This window comes from Phaenicophaeus curvirostris, chromosome Z (assembly GCF_032191515.1).
Source record: "Phaenicophaeus curvirostris isolate KB17595 chromosome Z, BPBGC_Pcur_1.0, whole genome shotgun sequence".
Classification (NCBI taxonomy): Eukaryota; Metazoa; Chordata; class Aves; order Cuculiformes; family Cuculidae; genus Phaenicophaeus; species Phaenicophaeus curvirostris.
The window spans coordinates 5726358-5740078 of NC_091431.1; the positions used below are offsets into that span (position 1 = coordinate 5726358).

Genomic DNA, 13721 nt, shown 5'->3' on the forward strand with positions numbered 1-13721 from the left:
ATGTGTCAGGAACTCATGCCATTGACTTCTGATAGCAAGCACTGCAGCACATGCACCCCAAAGAACTGCATTTTGGTACATTTCTCATACCTCATCTTTAGCAAAGTACTCCCAACTGCCTTGTTACTGAGCTTGTCGTTGTATTTCTGAAATTCTCTGTGGGTGATTTTGCCCAACCAGACCTATTTCCCTCTACCTTTCTGCACTGTATATTCTCCAGAATGAGTGAAGCAAGCTATGGAAGGCACAAACTCTATGAAGAGCTCACTCTTACAACCTTGCCTAACTAGTTTCAGTGCACACTTATAACTAACATATTCCCTTTGTCTTCACTAGGTCAGAGAGCAGAATTTAAGGACCAACTCTTTATACAATTCTCTAGAGAGGATGAAATGCAACACCTATAGTGAAACAGCTTCTCAGGTGGTTTTTTTTAGCCTGTTTTTCTGATTTGAGCCTGTACTGAGAGTCCTCTCCTCCTCACACTCCAGAAAAAATGATGACTTTGAACTTCACTTTAACCTTTGCAAACACAACTCTCTCCACATAAGGAAGAGGGAGAAGTTCAAAGCTGTAAAGGTCCTACAAGTCTGGGGAAGATTCAACAGCTGAGCAGAGGGCAGAGACATGAACACATCCCAGCCTGGGAAAAGGCTTTAGATCTCAAGCATGAGATACTCTGCTAGGCAGCTGCTCACACACTCTGCATGGCCAAAGCACGCACACTTTGTTTCAGACTAGCCACTGCGTGTCCAGGCATTTGCCAGGACTAGGAGTCCCAAGACACATAGAAGCAGTTGGAAACTCTGCAAAGAGAAGCGATGAAGAGATAAGGAATGTGCACTCCTCAAGAACCGGCTTGTTGTTCATGGCACAACTAGTTTATTTCTGTCCTTGGACACAAGTTTAAACTTACTTAATCATAGTTTAGTTGAAGAGACATTTAGTCACATTTTGCAGCTCTGCTTGAGTAAAGTCTCTTTACATAAATTGAGGTTAAAATTTTTTCTAGCTGTGTGTGTACACACACACAGAGCATACACAGACATACACACCTCTTTGCTGCTCAGAGTATTGCTATTATTTCTGTGCTATAATTATGTTGTCAAATTTTCCTGTTGGGATTGTATTATTATTTCCATAAAAATAATTTGTTCTTCTGTAACAGATAGGAACAATCTGTTCCCCTGCTTCTGAATGAGTTCATACCAAAACCGACACCAACTAATTCACAGAAGAGGTGACATGGGACACAGTTTAATGGATATAATTATGGATGTATGTAATACATATAGATATATATGGCAATTTTATTATGCACTAGCGCAATGAACAGTCTGATGTATTTAACAACGGTACAAGTGAATGGTACATGGGACAAGTTATTTGTCAAACTAAGTTTTCTGAGGTCTATCTGAAATCAATGGAGACGAAACAGACAATTCTTTTTAAAGGGAGAGAAAAGAAATTTAAATCTGTGAGCAAAAAGTAAAGTGTATATCAGCATACAAGCATGGATGCTACACTGTAATGTAATTTGTGTCCTTGCATGTATAGTCAGCAAGAGAGAGGAAGTACCAAACAACTGGCAGCAGTTCATTTCTCAAGAGTCAGTGACAGAAGAAATTCCCCATAACCACCTGACTGAAGGACAGAGCTCACCACAATCAGTAGAATGCCCCATGTTGTAGACAAAATTAAGTTCTTCTTGTACAAAAATATCCATGCTTCTGTGGCTCATTCAAATGCCTACCCTTGACCAGCTTAAGTACTAGAGCAGAGATTAGGCAGGTACCCAGTTAAGATAGAGGTTGAGTGTAAACAAAAAACTGAAGCAAGCTACTCAAAGATGAGAGATAATCATCCTTCTCTCTCACAGGCATGATCTTTGGGTACACGTATGTCCTACTTAAAATAATTCAGTAATACAGGACATTCAGTGTTTGCACTGAAGTGATGTGACCTGGGTCAGAACAGCTCAGAATCAAGTCTTCCCTTCTCTGAACAAAACAGAAGGCCAGCGCTTTTTTTTTCCCAAGGACAAACCAGCAAGTGATTAAGTATTATTAACCCTTAGTTGTATGGATTTAAGTGATGTTTTCATTATGAAGATTTAGTTAATGTAAAGAAAAGATAGACCACTGACACTCTGAGTTTAATCAACATGAACACATACAGTATTTCTCTGAGTGTGTGTACACTTACTGTTTAATTAAAATTAATGAAAGCAACAGGTGCATGTTAGAAGATGCAGCCAGTGCAAGTGCTCTGGATACAAAATGTTCGATATATAGTTAATGTATAATTAAGCACTTAACATAAAGCTTTCACCTGCAGTCCAGGGCACTCACTACAAAAAACACTACTTCAAGACATATAAAGTTTTAGGGAAAAACAAACAGAGTGCAGTTGGGTAACCAGTACATAGGCAGGAGTCAAAAGAGGCTGCAATCTATAGCCACAATCTCGAGCTACTTTCTCAGATCATTCAGGAGTTTCTGCAAGTTTGGGGCCTCAGCCTGAAACTTAAAATTTGTTTGAACAGGCCACAGCCTCCACCTTTTCTCTTCAACACCTTGTAAAGAATGCCTAATGGAAAAAGCCTATCTGGGTTTTCTGCTCCCTAGAAATCCTCTAGCTCCCCTTTGGAGGGATGTGTCACCAAGGCATTGAGCTCAGTTATCAGGAGTGATTATGTCCATGCTTTATCATGCAAAGATTGCATCATGTATTTAAGAAAGGTTTGCCATTTGTTCCTTAAGGGGAACACAACTCTGGTACCGCAATACACAGAAAACGTATTTCACAGGTTCATAATATAGCTTGCAGGGGAAAATGTTGCTTATTTGCTTAATCAAAGTGTTCACATAAAAGCAATACAAGGGTAACAGAGGATTGAGTAGGTGGTAAACCAAGCTGCTTTTACAAGATACTCTGAAAGTGCCTTTGTTGTGATCCAAAGGGTTTGCCTTTGGCCTCTGATACTTCAGTGACTCAGCTCTTCCTTATCTGGAGGTTGTGACAATTTCATTGAAGGTGCCTTCCTGAAAACACAAGTTACTTTGGAGGATAAAAGGTCATGCACTTAGATTCAAAAAAATAAGGAAAAAAACCCAATACCTGGGATACACTCAACCCCCTTAAACATGAACCTTGGCCTAAAAGTGACCAGCTGGCTTTGTACATCAAACAAGCAAAGCATAGTGTCCCTAAGGCAACTGACAACACTACTGCAAATACCAAGAGGAACAAGAGTTCCGTGGTGTGTGGAGCACTTTTCATTAAAGGAAAGAGCTGGAAACTCCTGGTGCTGAATCTTCAAATATGCTTACAATGAGAGACACTGGTTATACTGACTTGCTGCTGTGTCTTGTGCTCTGTCAGCACTGCTGTTCCATAGTCTGGAAATGCCACCAGTATGAACCAGACTGAGCCTACAAAATGGATGCTGATCTACAACAGCATTTTGCTGCATAGTCTTTACTATTCAGTTCAATTCTCCATGGCTTTGTATTAATGATATCTCAAATTATACATAAATAGTCTTTTCCAAAGTTTGCATAGAAATACTGAGACAAGCATTACTATATTTCTAATCAAGTTTCAAAGCAAAGATAGATGGTATAAAGAAGCTTAAGTTCTTTTTACGTTCATTTTTAAATGAACTTTTGACCCATTGCATATACAGATATGTACACATCCATCAAACAGCAAGTTTACATTCATTGCCATCTGACAAAAAATAGTAACACTTAAGGGTAGTGAGATGTCAATTCCTGCATGCAGGCCAGAAGACATGCCAGAGCTGCCTTACTGAAAAAAGTGCAATTAATTTATGGAAAATGTTAGCGTGATTTTACACTGGATTTCAATGACCCATGTACAGCTGCCAACAAACAAATAAAAAAGAAAACAATGAAACACCATAAATCTTTGTTTTCTTTTTTTTATAGAGAGAAAGAACTTCTGACAAATTTTGGAGATATTCACTAAAAAACACTTAAAATGCTTCATGATAGATATTCCACTTTAATTTGCTGCTCATTTTTTGGGTTGGCTTTTATCTTTCAAGGTGTCCAATTGACACCTCTCTGATAGGATGCTTGGTCTTTGGAAGACCTGAACATAGACCTTGCAAGCCCAGAAAGCACATTTCTTTCCCACAGCAAGAAGCGAAGTAAGCACAGATGCCAGAGACAAACACAGGAAGGACTTCAGCACCAATTTTTAAACCACATGCATGCAGGAAGCAGCAGCTCCCTGTTCCTGGCTCCCACCAGGGGCAGGATTCAGTGGCAGCTAGGACCTGGGAACTGCTGCCTCTAACACAGCATTGTGTGATCAGTAGCATCCTGCCTGTTTGCAGGGCAGCAGTGATTTGCACCAGAAAAATGTGGACTCATTTGGGCAATGAAAATACAGCTCTGCCTACCCACTCCACAGACACAAGTAGTCACATTCAAATTGGTCGAAACAACCAATGTCAAGAGCAGCTTTCTGTCTGAACAGTCTATGGAGTGCTCCAAGAAAGTTTTGCTAGGCAAAGTCGGCAGTTCAGTTTCTCTCTCAAGGGTCTGATTCAACACTTTCTGCAAACAGCATGGGCCTATGCTTCATTTAAGTATACTTTATAAAGATGGATTTCAGCATGCTTTGGTGCTTCCAGGATCTGGACGTTTTAGCAAGCACTGTTCTGTGCTGTGCAAGTCATGATAAAATATCTACCATCGTGCTCCTGTTTTCTTTTCTGGAAAAATTAAGACAATTTCTGTATTCAAAATTATTATCCTAACTAGACAGACAGAAAATGCACTCAGAAATTTTTATTGATCTGTTTCGTGCTCAAGCAGGCTCTAGGTTCACTGCAAGCACCAAAAGAAGATGACATCACAGAACAAGACTTGCTAAGAGGGAAGTAATTCAGGTGTGAGGAAAATGGGAAAAATGAGAAGTCACTGTGTGCTGGCTTTATATAACAGGTTATGTAAAAATGGGATGCTCTTATGGATACAGGTGAAAATGGCTCTTCACAAGGTTTTCTGCTTCTGTTAAAATTTAGATCTTGAATACATATGTGAAACAGTTCTTCTATAGATATATTTACTGAAGCACCTCAGAAAAACACTCTCAGAAAGTATCCTGACCTAAAACTCCAAGTCCTGTATTCCCTTTCCATTCCAGCACCCCATCCAAAGTGCAAAAGGAAAGTGCATGTCTGAGACCTTGCAAGGATCAGTGTCTCTTTCGGATACGCTGCATCTCCTCTGAGGATTCCAGTCTGTTCCTGCCTTACCTCTGTTTTCTTACTTACAGACTCACAAATCATAAGATGAAAATAGCTCCAAAATTAAATAGAACAAAGACTACACAACGAAAGTAGATCTCTGATCAAACCTACCACATTAAATAATCTTCTGTTTCCTAAAAATAAAGTGATGTCCAGTATCTTTTGTTATTCCCATATGTGTGAGGATAGCTGGAACCATCAGAGTCCCCATTTTCTCCCTTTACGTAGCACTTTGCACTTCCTTTATGTAGCACTCAGCACTTTGCACAGAACAGTAGTCTGTTTAAAATGACTTTAGAGAAAAGGAGAGTATAACAGCTAATCATGTTGATCTTGTAAAAATGATTGTTTTCTACTTCTCACTTGCACTTTTTATTTTTTGCTTTTCTGCCTTTCATGTTTGGGTAATCAGGGAGAGGGTAGATTTTTAAGTCTGAAATGAGCAGAAGTGCGAAGTTCCCCTCCTGATATGACACATCCTCTTACTTAATACTCTTTGTGCTATAGTACTTTGAACTAAATATACATATTTAAGTAAAATGCCAGTAATTCTTAGTGAGCCAATGCAATTCCGTTATTCAGAACCCAAGAGAATATTCCTGACTGCATGGCAGTTGAACTTGGCCCGTTTTACAGACTTAATCCTTAAAAGCTGCTAGGGCTTGGCTGCAATAGATCTGTCTGAGGGTACAGATTTAGCTCCCTCCTAGCTACAGGCAAGCAACTTCTATTGACTGCATGGAACTAACACTCCTCATCTGTTACAGAGGATTGACAGGCCTATGCAGCTTTTATTGCAGGAGTACAACTCAAGGCCCATCCCCAAACATCTCCCACACTAACCTACTTTTAGTGTGAATAGCCATTAACAGTTTTCTCCACAGTGCATAAGTATACATCCAGTAACTCTGCTGCCAAGAGATATCTCTGCTTGCTGCTAGTAGCTCCACTCGGAAGAAGTCCATGGCAAATACAGGAAACAAGTCGATCAAGAAAAGTGACAGCCTAATCTCTAGCTTTGATAAATACTTAAAATTTAGGACAGTAAGAAGATTGTCTACGTGACAAGTCTGCTGCTGGTCTTCAAGATTGCAAAGAGACTGGCATGAGCCGTCTGTGTCTGGAAGGGATTTCCAAGAAAAATTTAAAGAAAATCCATGTGGAAACCTGAAGTGGTGATAAATATATTCCTTAAGTACAGTGAAAATCTAAAGATGTTTTAATTCTTGATGGGTCTTCAGTGTTCTGCAAGAATTAGTAACTTGATACATGCTTCTTGTAGGAAGACCTTCATAAAACATCCTCTTGAGTTAGACTTATTAGTACTTGGTTTCATTTTTTAAAAATTAGATTGACATGCTTTGTATCCCGATGATAAAACCAAATAGATGACTACTTTGCTAAGGCTGAATATCTTTATGATATTGTCCAGCTTTTAAAAATAACTTCCTTACAATACGGGAAAAATAAGTAATACCAGTCTCATCAGCAGAACTTCTAGCATAAAGCCCCTAAAACATTAGTTTATAATTTAACAGCATTTGGACGCAGATAATAAAGGATGGGAGTGGGCTGGCAAATCCACACTGTAAGATCAGAAGGCAGTGGTACTGTAGGAGGTGGTTAATCAGCTCCTAGCTTCCTTTTCAGATGATTAAAAATATAATGATCTAGTTTTATTCTTCTAAATACGCCAGGCTCTTCAACTTAAAAAAAAAAAAGGTACTGTGCTTTTTGTACGATGTATCTCAGCACTCATTTTTATTTCAGTTACTAGAGCAATGATAGATACTAACTACGTGACCTGAAGTGTTACCTGTGGACTTTGAACTGTTTAGTCCAACACAAAGGAGAAAAGATGGTCTCACCTCTACATATGTTTAATTTTTCACTTGATCACTTTCAGCAGCATACGTCCCTGGTGGCAGGCTTCAGCAGCTGCTTTAGCCAAAAGACATCAATCTAAACATGTAAAGTACAAATACAGAGACCAATCAGCAATTATTTGAGTGTTCTTGGAAGAGCTTAAATAAAGTTTTGTAACTGTCTTTTGACATGATTGTTTGCCTTGTGTTATATTCGTCCTTGGCCCAGTTCCACTAGTCTTGGAAGAATTGCAGCAGGTATTAATTTGGACTTTCTGTATGCATGACTGATGCTTCACACATCTCTTTTAAAAAGCATTTTTTTTTTTTCCTGTTTACACTTCTCTGCAATCTGCCAACTGACACATTTTTTTTCCTTGCAGTGTAAACAGTGATTTAGGAGTTTGAGCTAAACCTAGTCAAAACTGGCAGTTTATGAGCTATGAGGGATGACTTCTCCTCGAAGTCTTTCATGAGTCTTAAGATTACAAGATCTCAGCTCCCACCTAATTTAAACCCACACAATTTTTTTTTGCGAGGGAAGGTCCTAGTTCTTTTGATAGAATAAAAATATTTAAAATATTGTACTTGCAAGCCCATCATCAACATCGGACAACTCTCAGGTGCTCTGTGTTTTAGAACAATCATGTTCAGACAGAGACAGTATATGAAAACCTGGAACTAAGAAGGGATGCCCAGACTGGGAGCACAGCAAGAGTGCTGTGCCAATCATGAAAGGCTGCAATCCCTGCTTGCACCTTCCTGTGATGAGAGCGCAGGCTAAGCTCATCACCAGGCACTTATCTGGGATCCTGCCATAACAACTACAGAAAAGTAAAAAATGAGGAAGAGCTCAAAGCACGGACATAAGAGTCAGCAAGGCTAAGTACTGCCTTCAGCACAGACCAGAGCACCATCCATCAGGGCATGCATTCAACTGCTGATACCGTTTGATAGCCACAGCGGAGGGACGATGGGTGGCACACTGACTAAGAAAGCAGATGTGCTTGTGGACAACCTGCTTTCCTTCCTGCAAAAAAATCTCTGCAAAAACCTGTACATGTGTAACATCATCCAGCCACCTGACAAGTTCAGCAATGGATATGCACGATGACATTGTGATGGTACCCACAGAATATGATTTGCCACACCTCCGACAGCAGCAAAACCCTAGTTACTTCATTTACAGATTTTTTATTTTGCATGTCTACGTACTACTCTCTGTGTTCTACACATTTTGTACATATGGATTTGACATCATTTTAGTATATCCTTCATGGAATTCTTTCCTCCTATATTTATAATGTTGGATCTAGTTGGACCAGAGAAGTGTTCTGGCACTGTCTTGTTAATCCAAAGCACAGCTTCACCCTCAGTCTGCAGGTAGAAAGTATTTTTCATAAATACTTCAGAAATGCTGCTTACAAAGCAAGTCCTACATCTCTGAGCACCAAAACCTGCCTTCCCATACAATAAGCTCTATATGGCTGTGACCTATATCCATCCTCCATATCCTTCTGCAATAAGACCAACGCTTTTCCACTTGTGATTTCAGACATCCAATGTCCCTACTTTCTCTAGGCTGCATGTTTTGCAACCCAAAGCATCCTGCTTCTTACTTACCTTCCATCTTCACTGACTTGATCTCATACACATAAGACCAGTCATAATAGGTCCAGGAGCAAAACATTCACATATTGTTTTAAAATTAAGCAACACTCTGTAGGAGACAAGACGGAATTTAAATTCTCTCTTCACTTTCAGTTGTACCTTTGTTTGTTTGTCACCAAGGCTAAACACTAACAAAAGCTCTAGGCTCCTTGGTATAATTATTTCCTGCCTTTTTTCTTACATAAGAACTATACTTGTCCTTGTTACTGCCTTTTTAGGACAGAAACATTTTTAGGACAGAAACATAGGATAAAATCCCCCTTGTTGGTCAGTATTGTTCAGATTTCATATATCATGCACCACTTCCAGTACATCACTCTTTGTTTAGAGAGAACCTAATGAAATTAGGTTCATGAGCAATTACACTACTCTAGTCTTTAATCAGACATCTGCATTTTATCTGTAAGAATCTGTCATGCAGAACTACGTATCTGTAATAAATTCACTTGCCAACATTGCCTACTTCTCTGCAACTCAGAGATTTATTAAAGCCAGGACTTCTTTCCCAAAGGAGCAGGGTCTATGGAAATGGGAGACTTTACTGACATATGAAGTTTTAATTGCATGTCAATTATTTTATCCTAGTTAAAATGCAGCTATCTCTGAGTACAGTAACAGCATATTACAACAACACTATCCTAGGCTGAAGAGAGGAACTCTGCAACACTTTTCCTGAGAACAACAAAAGAAATTTAAGCATTGAGAACATAACTGACTGAACTGGAATTTTGATGGCACACTGAGATAATGCCGTTGCTTATGAAAGAAGTGTCAGGAGATTATGAGTGTTGATTGATGCAATTGGTGTAAATCCAGTTGCAATCTCACTTTGTTCTTACAGTGAGACACTAGATATGGACCATGTCTTCTCTGGAAATGACATAAATGTGAAAATGTGGCACTGTATCCATTCTTGCAAGGTTTAAACCAGAGCAGTAACAACTGCTGACCCGGTTTGGCGTTTGAGGACCTGGCAAAAGCAGTTTGAAAGGGTCTGGGGTTTTTTAATGAATCTCTTGAAAGCAAATCACTCTCCCATATAACACACACGTACATGAACAAATTCTGCCTAGGTTTGCACTAAATTGTCTCAGCTTGCAGGTTTGAGACGGAGCAAGTTGCAGGGGCAGGCTGGTAGAAAACAGCTCATGTATATGTATATGTATATGTATATGTATATGTATATGTATATGTATATGTATATGTATATGTATATGTATACGTATACGTATACGTATACGTATATATGTATAGTAAGGTTACCACACATGTCCGATTGACATGAGACATTCCATATCTCTCACATTTAGCTGAGCAGGGTAAGTTCTTAACCAGACGGACATTCTTGAGGGAATTTCCATGAGGGATGTTATATGACAAAGACTACTGCAAAGTAATAAATGAAAGATGCAGTCATGCAGGAATGGGTCCCATAGAAGAGTTTGCTTTGCTGTAACTAAGACAATTATCATCCTTCTCAATTTCTAATGCCTACTAGGGTTTTATTTGGCAAAACTTGGTGTTTGACTTTGCCCATTATTTTATTATCCAGGAGGAGGTGAGCTGGCTGAGGACCATCAGGGAGTGTGAGAGGGAGACTGACTACTGGAATAACATGCTATGCTCCCTGTCTCAAATCCTAGAGGCATGCATGCCTCGTGCAACACAGGACTCCCCTTCCTCTCTCCATCTCCAGCTGAAATTTCTCCAGCTGAATTAAGAAATTTAGGAGATAGGGGGATACGACAGCAGGTTCCTGCCCGCCTGCCCAGCACTGCAGGCATGTCTACCCTGTGACATCCTCAGCCTTCCACGTTCCCTTGCACAACAGATATGAAGCTCTGCAAGTGGAACTGAACCTTAATGTGGATGATGGTTCTCAAAACCTAGAAACATTTCCAAGGTTAAGATAACCTAAGCCCTCTATCAAAACAGCTTCTCTAGGGAAGAAAAGATGGATTATTGTCATAGGGGACTCACTTCTGAAGGGACCAGAATGCCTGATATGCAGACCAGACCTGTTTCATAGGGACGTCTGATGCCCACCTGTGGCGTTAGTTAAAGATGTGGAAAAAACCCCTCCAACTCTAGACAAGACCACAGATTATTATTCACTATTCATTTTCCAAGCAGGCAGTACTGAAACCCCAACAAGAAACCTGAGAGCAATTACGAGGAGCTGTCCCTGCCCATCACAGGGGGCTGGAACTAGGTGATCTTTAGGGTCCCTTACAACCCAAAACATTCTATGATTCCATGATTCTATAACTGTTTTCAGCGTTTAGCCTGCATATAGGCAATTTTTTTTCCCTGCACTGTTTGGCTCTGCTGTAGCTGACCAGGCTGAACTAGCAAGGGAGCTGTTGGAGAACTCACTGCTGCCCTCATCTCCTTCCAGGATGGCACCACTCACCAGCTGCAAGAGAAAAGCCAGCACTGTCTGCATTCAAGTCCTGAGGAAGCTGGAAAGTCTGCTCAAGAAAAATTTCCCCTCCTTCAAGAAGATCTACAGCCAATACTGAGTTATTCTCCATCATTCAGCAGCATTATGCTGTTTAAAATACCATTTATCCAATAATGTTGATCCATTTGTGCCAATTCCCAGTGCTTTGGAAGCAGTGGGAGATTAAAAAAATTAAGGATACAGGATATGAGGCCTTCCATTAAGAACAAGGGAAAAAGTATTTTTTTTTTCTCTAGGATTAAAATTTAAGTGTTATCAATTTCATGGTTAAGGTTGTGTTTGTCCTTCTTGTCCTTACAGGCTGCTCTTATTTATGGGTCAGGGAAACCATTTAATAAAGATTTATAGAAATCCAGCCTCTCTCCAGGTACTCTCCTTATGCCCTCCTTTGCCTCTCCATGTCAAACATCACTGTTCTGACAGGGTGCAAGCAACACTCAACCTCCTACTCTAGGCTCCGGTGGCTGAGACTGCTCCTTTCTAGTTCATGGAAACCTGCACTGAGGGGTTTCATGTCCTCCCCACAGCAAGGTGGCTGCATGCCTTCTCCCATGACACAACTGCACCCAAAACAGACCTGTCTCAGAACAGCCCTTTCCCTATTGCAGCGGTGCATTTTCCCACGGTGGGTGCTCCTGGCCTTTGCTCAGCTGAGGTCTTCCAAACTCTCTTCCAAGCAAGCAAGTTTCCTCTATCTATGTACTTAAGAGCTGGCAAGAGTGGGGCACCGTCATGGAATATAGCACCTCCTTCCCATCTGCCCCACCACTGAGCCATGCCTGAGGAGCCCCCCAAAACACCGCCGCTCCCCAGCTCCAGCATCCTACCTGGCATGGATTGCACTGCTGCCTCAGGAGTGGCAGCAGGGATAGCATGGGGCTGCTGCTGGCTGGAGCTGACCTCGGGCTCGGCGCTCACTGAGGGCGAGTTGGCTGCCTCGCCACCTGCGGCCAGCTGCGGGGCAGGTGGTAGGATCTCCTCGGTGGCCAGAGGCTCCTCTTGACCAGGCAGCTGCAGGGCTGAGAGGGGGATGCTGATGGGTTTCCCGGCGGCTGTATTGGAGCTGGTGGCTGGCACCTGCAGGGCAGCCACAGGGCTGCTGCCTGCCCCCCGTGCTGGGGAGGCCAAGGGGCCCCGGGGCGGCCGCTGTGTGGCCAGTCGGGGTGGACACGGTGGGGAGGCAGAGAGGCGCTGGGGGTCGGGGTCGGGAACCGCAGCTGGCTGGGGCAGGGTCCTAGTGGTGCCCAGGCAGGGGGGTCCAGCCTGCACCTGCGGTTTAGGCTTGGACATCTGCGTTAGGGCCAGGGCTGGCCCATCAGCACCGGCTGTCAGTTCAGCATTGGCCACAATGTAGTAGTCCTCTGGCAGCTCCTGCTTGATCTTCTTGAGGAGCACCTCACCGCCACCCTCGTCGGCGGGCTGTGCCTGAGCAGCGGAGGGCAGGATGGCAGCCGGCCGCTTGCGGGGGCCGGTGGTGGCCCGATGAGGGTGCGGCTCAAAGTCACTGTCCTCATCAGTGACAGAGGACTCACAGACCATGTCGAAGAGGGTGGCCTCATCCTCGTACTCCTCCATGGGCTCGCCCAGCTCTGATGGTTCACTGCAGTATGAGAAGTCGCAGGAGTCACGGGTGCGGGTGCAGTCCAGCTTCGCCTTCCCTGTCCGGCCCGGGTAGCGCTCGAGGGGGCTCGCCTGAGTCTCTGAGGGTACCCCAAGCATGCTGGGGCTGTCTGAGTTGAAGCTGCGGCTGTCCTGGAAGCAGACACGCTCCTGGGAGCCAGCCCGGCAAGTGGCAGCCAGGGGCCAGTGGTAGGCATGGCCAGCACTACAGCCCCACATGGCTGTCAGGTTGCCATGTGTCCCCTCAGAGAGCAAGTGCTTGAGGTTGGGGATGAGACTGCAGATGGTCCCATGGCTGTGAGCCCAGCTCACCAGCTTGGAGAGGTTTTCGGAGGAGGTGTGAAGGCAGTCCTCCATGGTAGAGGATTAACAGCCCCTCACCACTGGGAAGTCAGCTGAAGATGTGGTTCAGTTCACAGGGTCTTGGCACTCAGGGCTGCGTGTTGCCAAGCTCATGCTTGCTGCTCACCTGCAAATAGAGAGCAAAACCCTACTCTTCAGCACTCACAAAGAAAGATCACATTTGCACAGGCAAATGAAACATTTTTAAATGTTAAAATAAATCATGAAACAGAAAATTCATCTGCAACATCAGGGTGGCAATCATGCATCAACTCAGACACTCCCTCTGCACCTGATGAAACTTTATTTGTCATGTTGAAAGGGTGTAAGACTTATATATGGCAGAGAGGAAATGCTCCCATTGAGGTTCAGAAAGGATCTTCTTGCTTTCTAAACTCCTTTTCAGTGAAGTGCCTAGGTGTGAAGTGCCTGGATCCAGACTTAATCTCAGACTTCGTAAACAGTTTATGCC

The 13721-nt window shown here is 42.6% G+C and overlaps 1 protein-coding gene across 2 annotated transcripts in view; it reads right to left on the reverse strand.

Annotated features, from left to right (window-relative positions):
• Nucleotides 1–13375, reverse strand: part of LOC138733261 (uncharacterized protein KIAA1958-like) — a 42799-nt gene extending 29424 nt beyond the window's left edge. For both annotated transcript variants that reach the window (XR_011339395.1, XM_069880306.1), the window contains exon 1: nt 12115–13375. Coding sequence is in view for 1 of the 2 variants with exons in the window: in XM_069880306.1 (XP_069736407.1) it covers nt 12115–13264 (1150 nt within the window). In the remaining variant the exon portion in view is untranslated. The remainder of the gene's footprint in view (nt 1–12114) is intronic.
• Nucleotides 13376–13721: the final 346 nt, after the last annotated feature.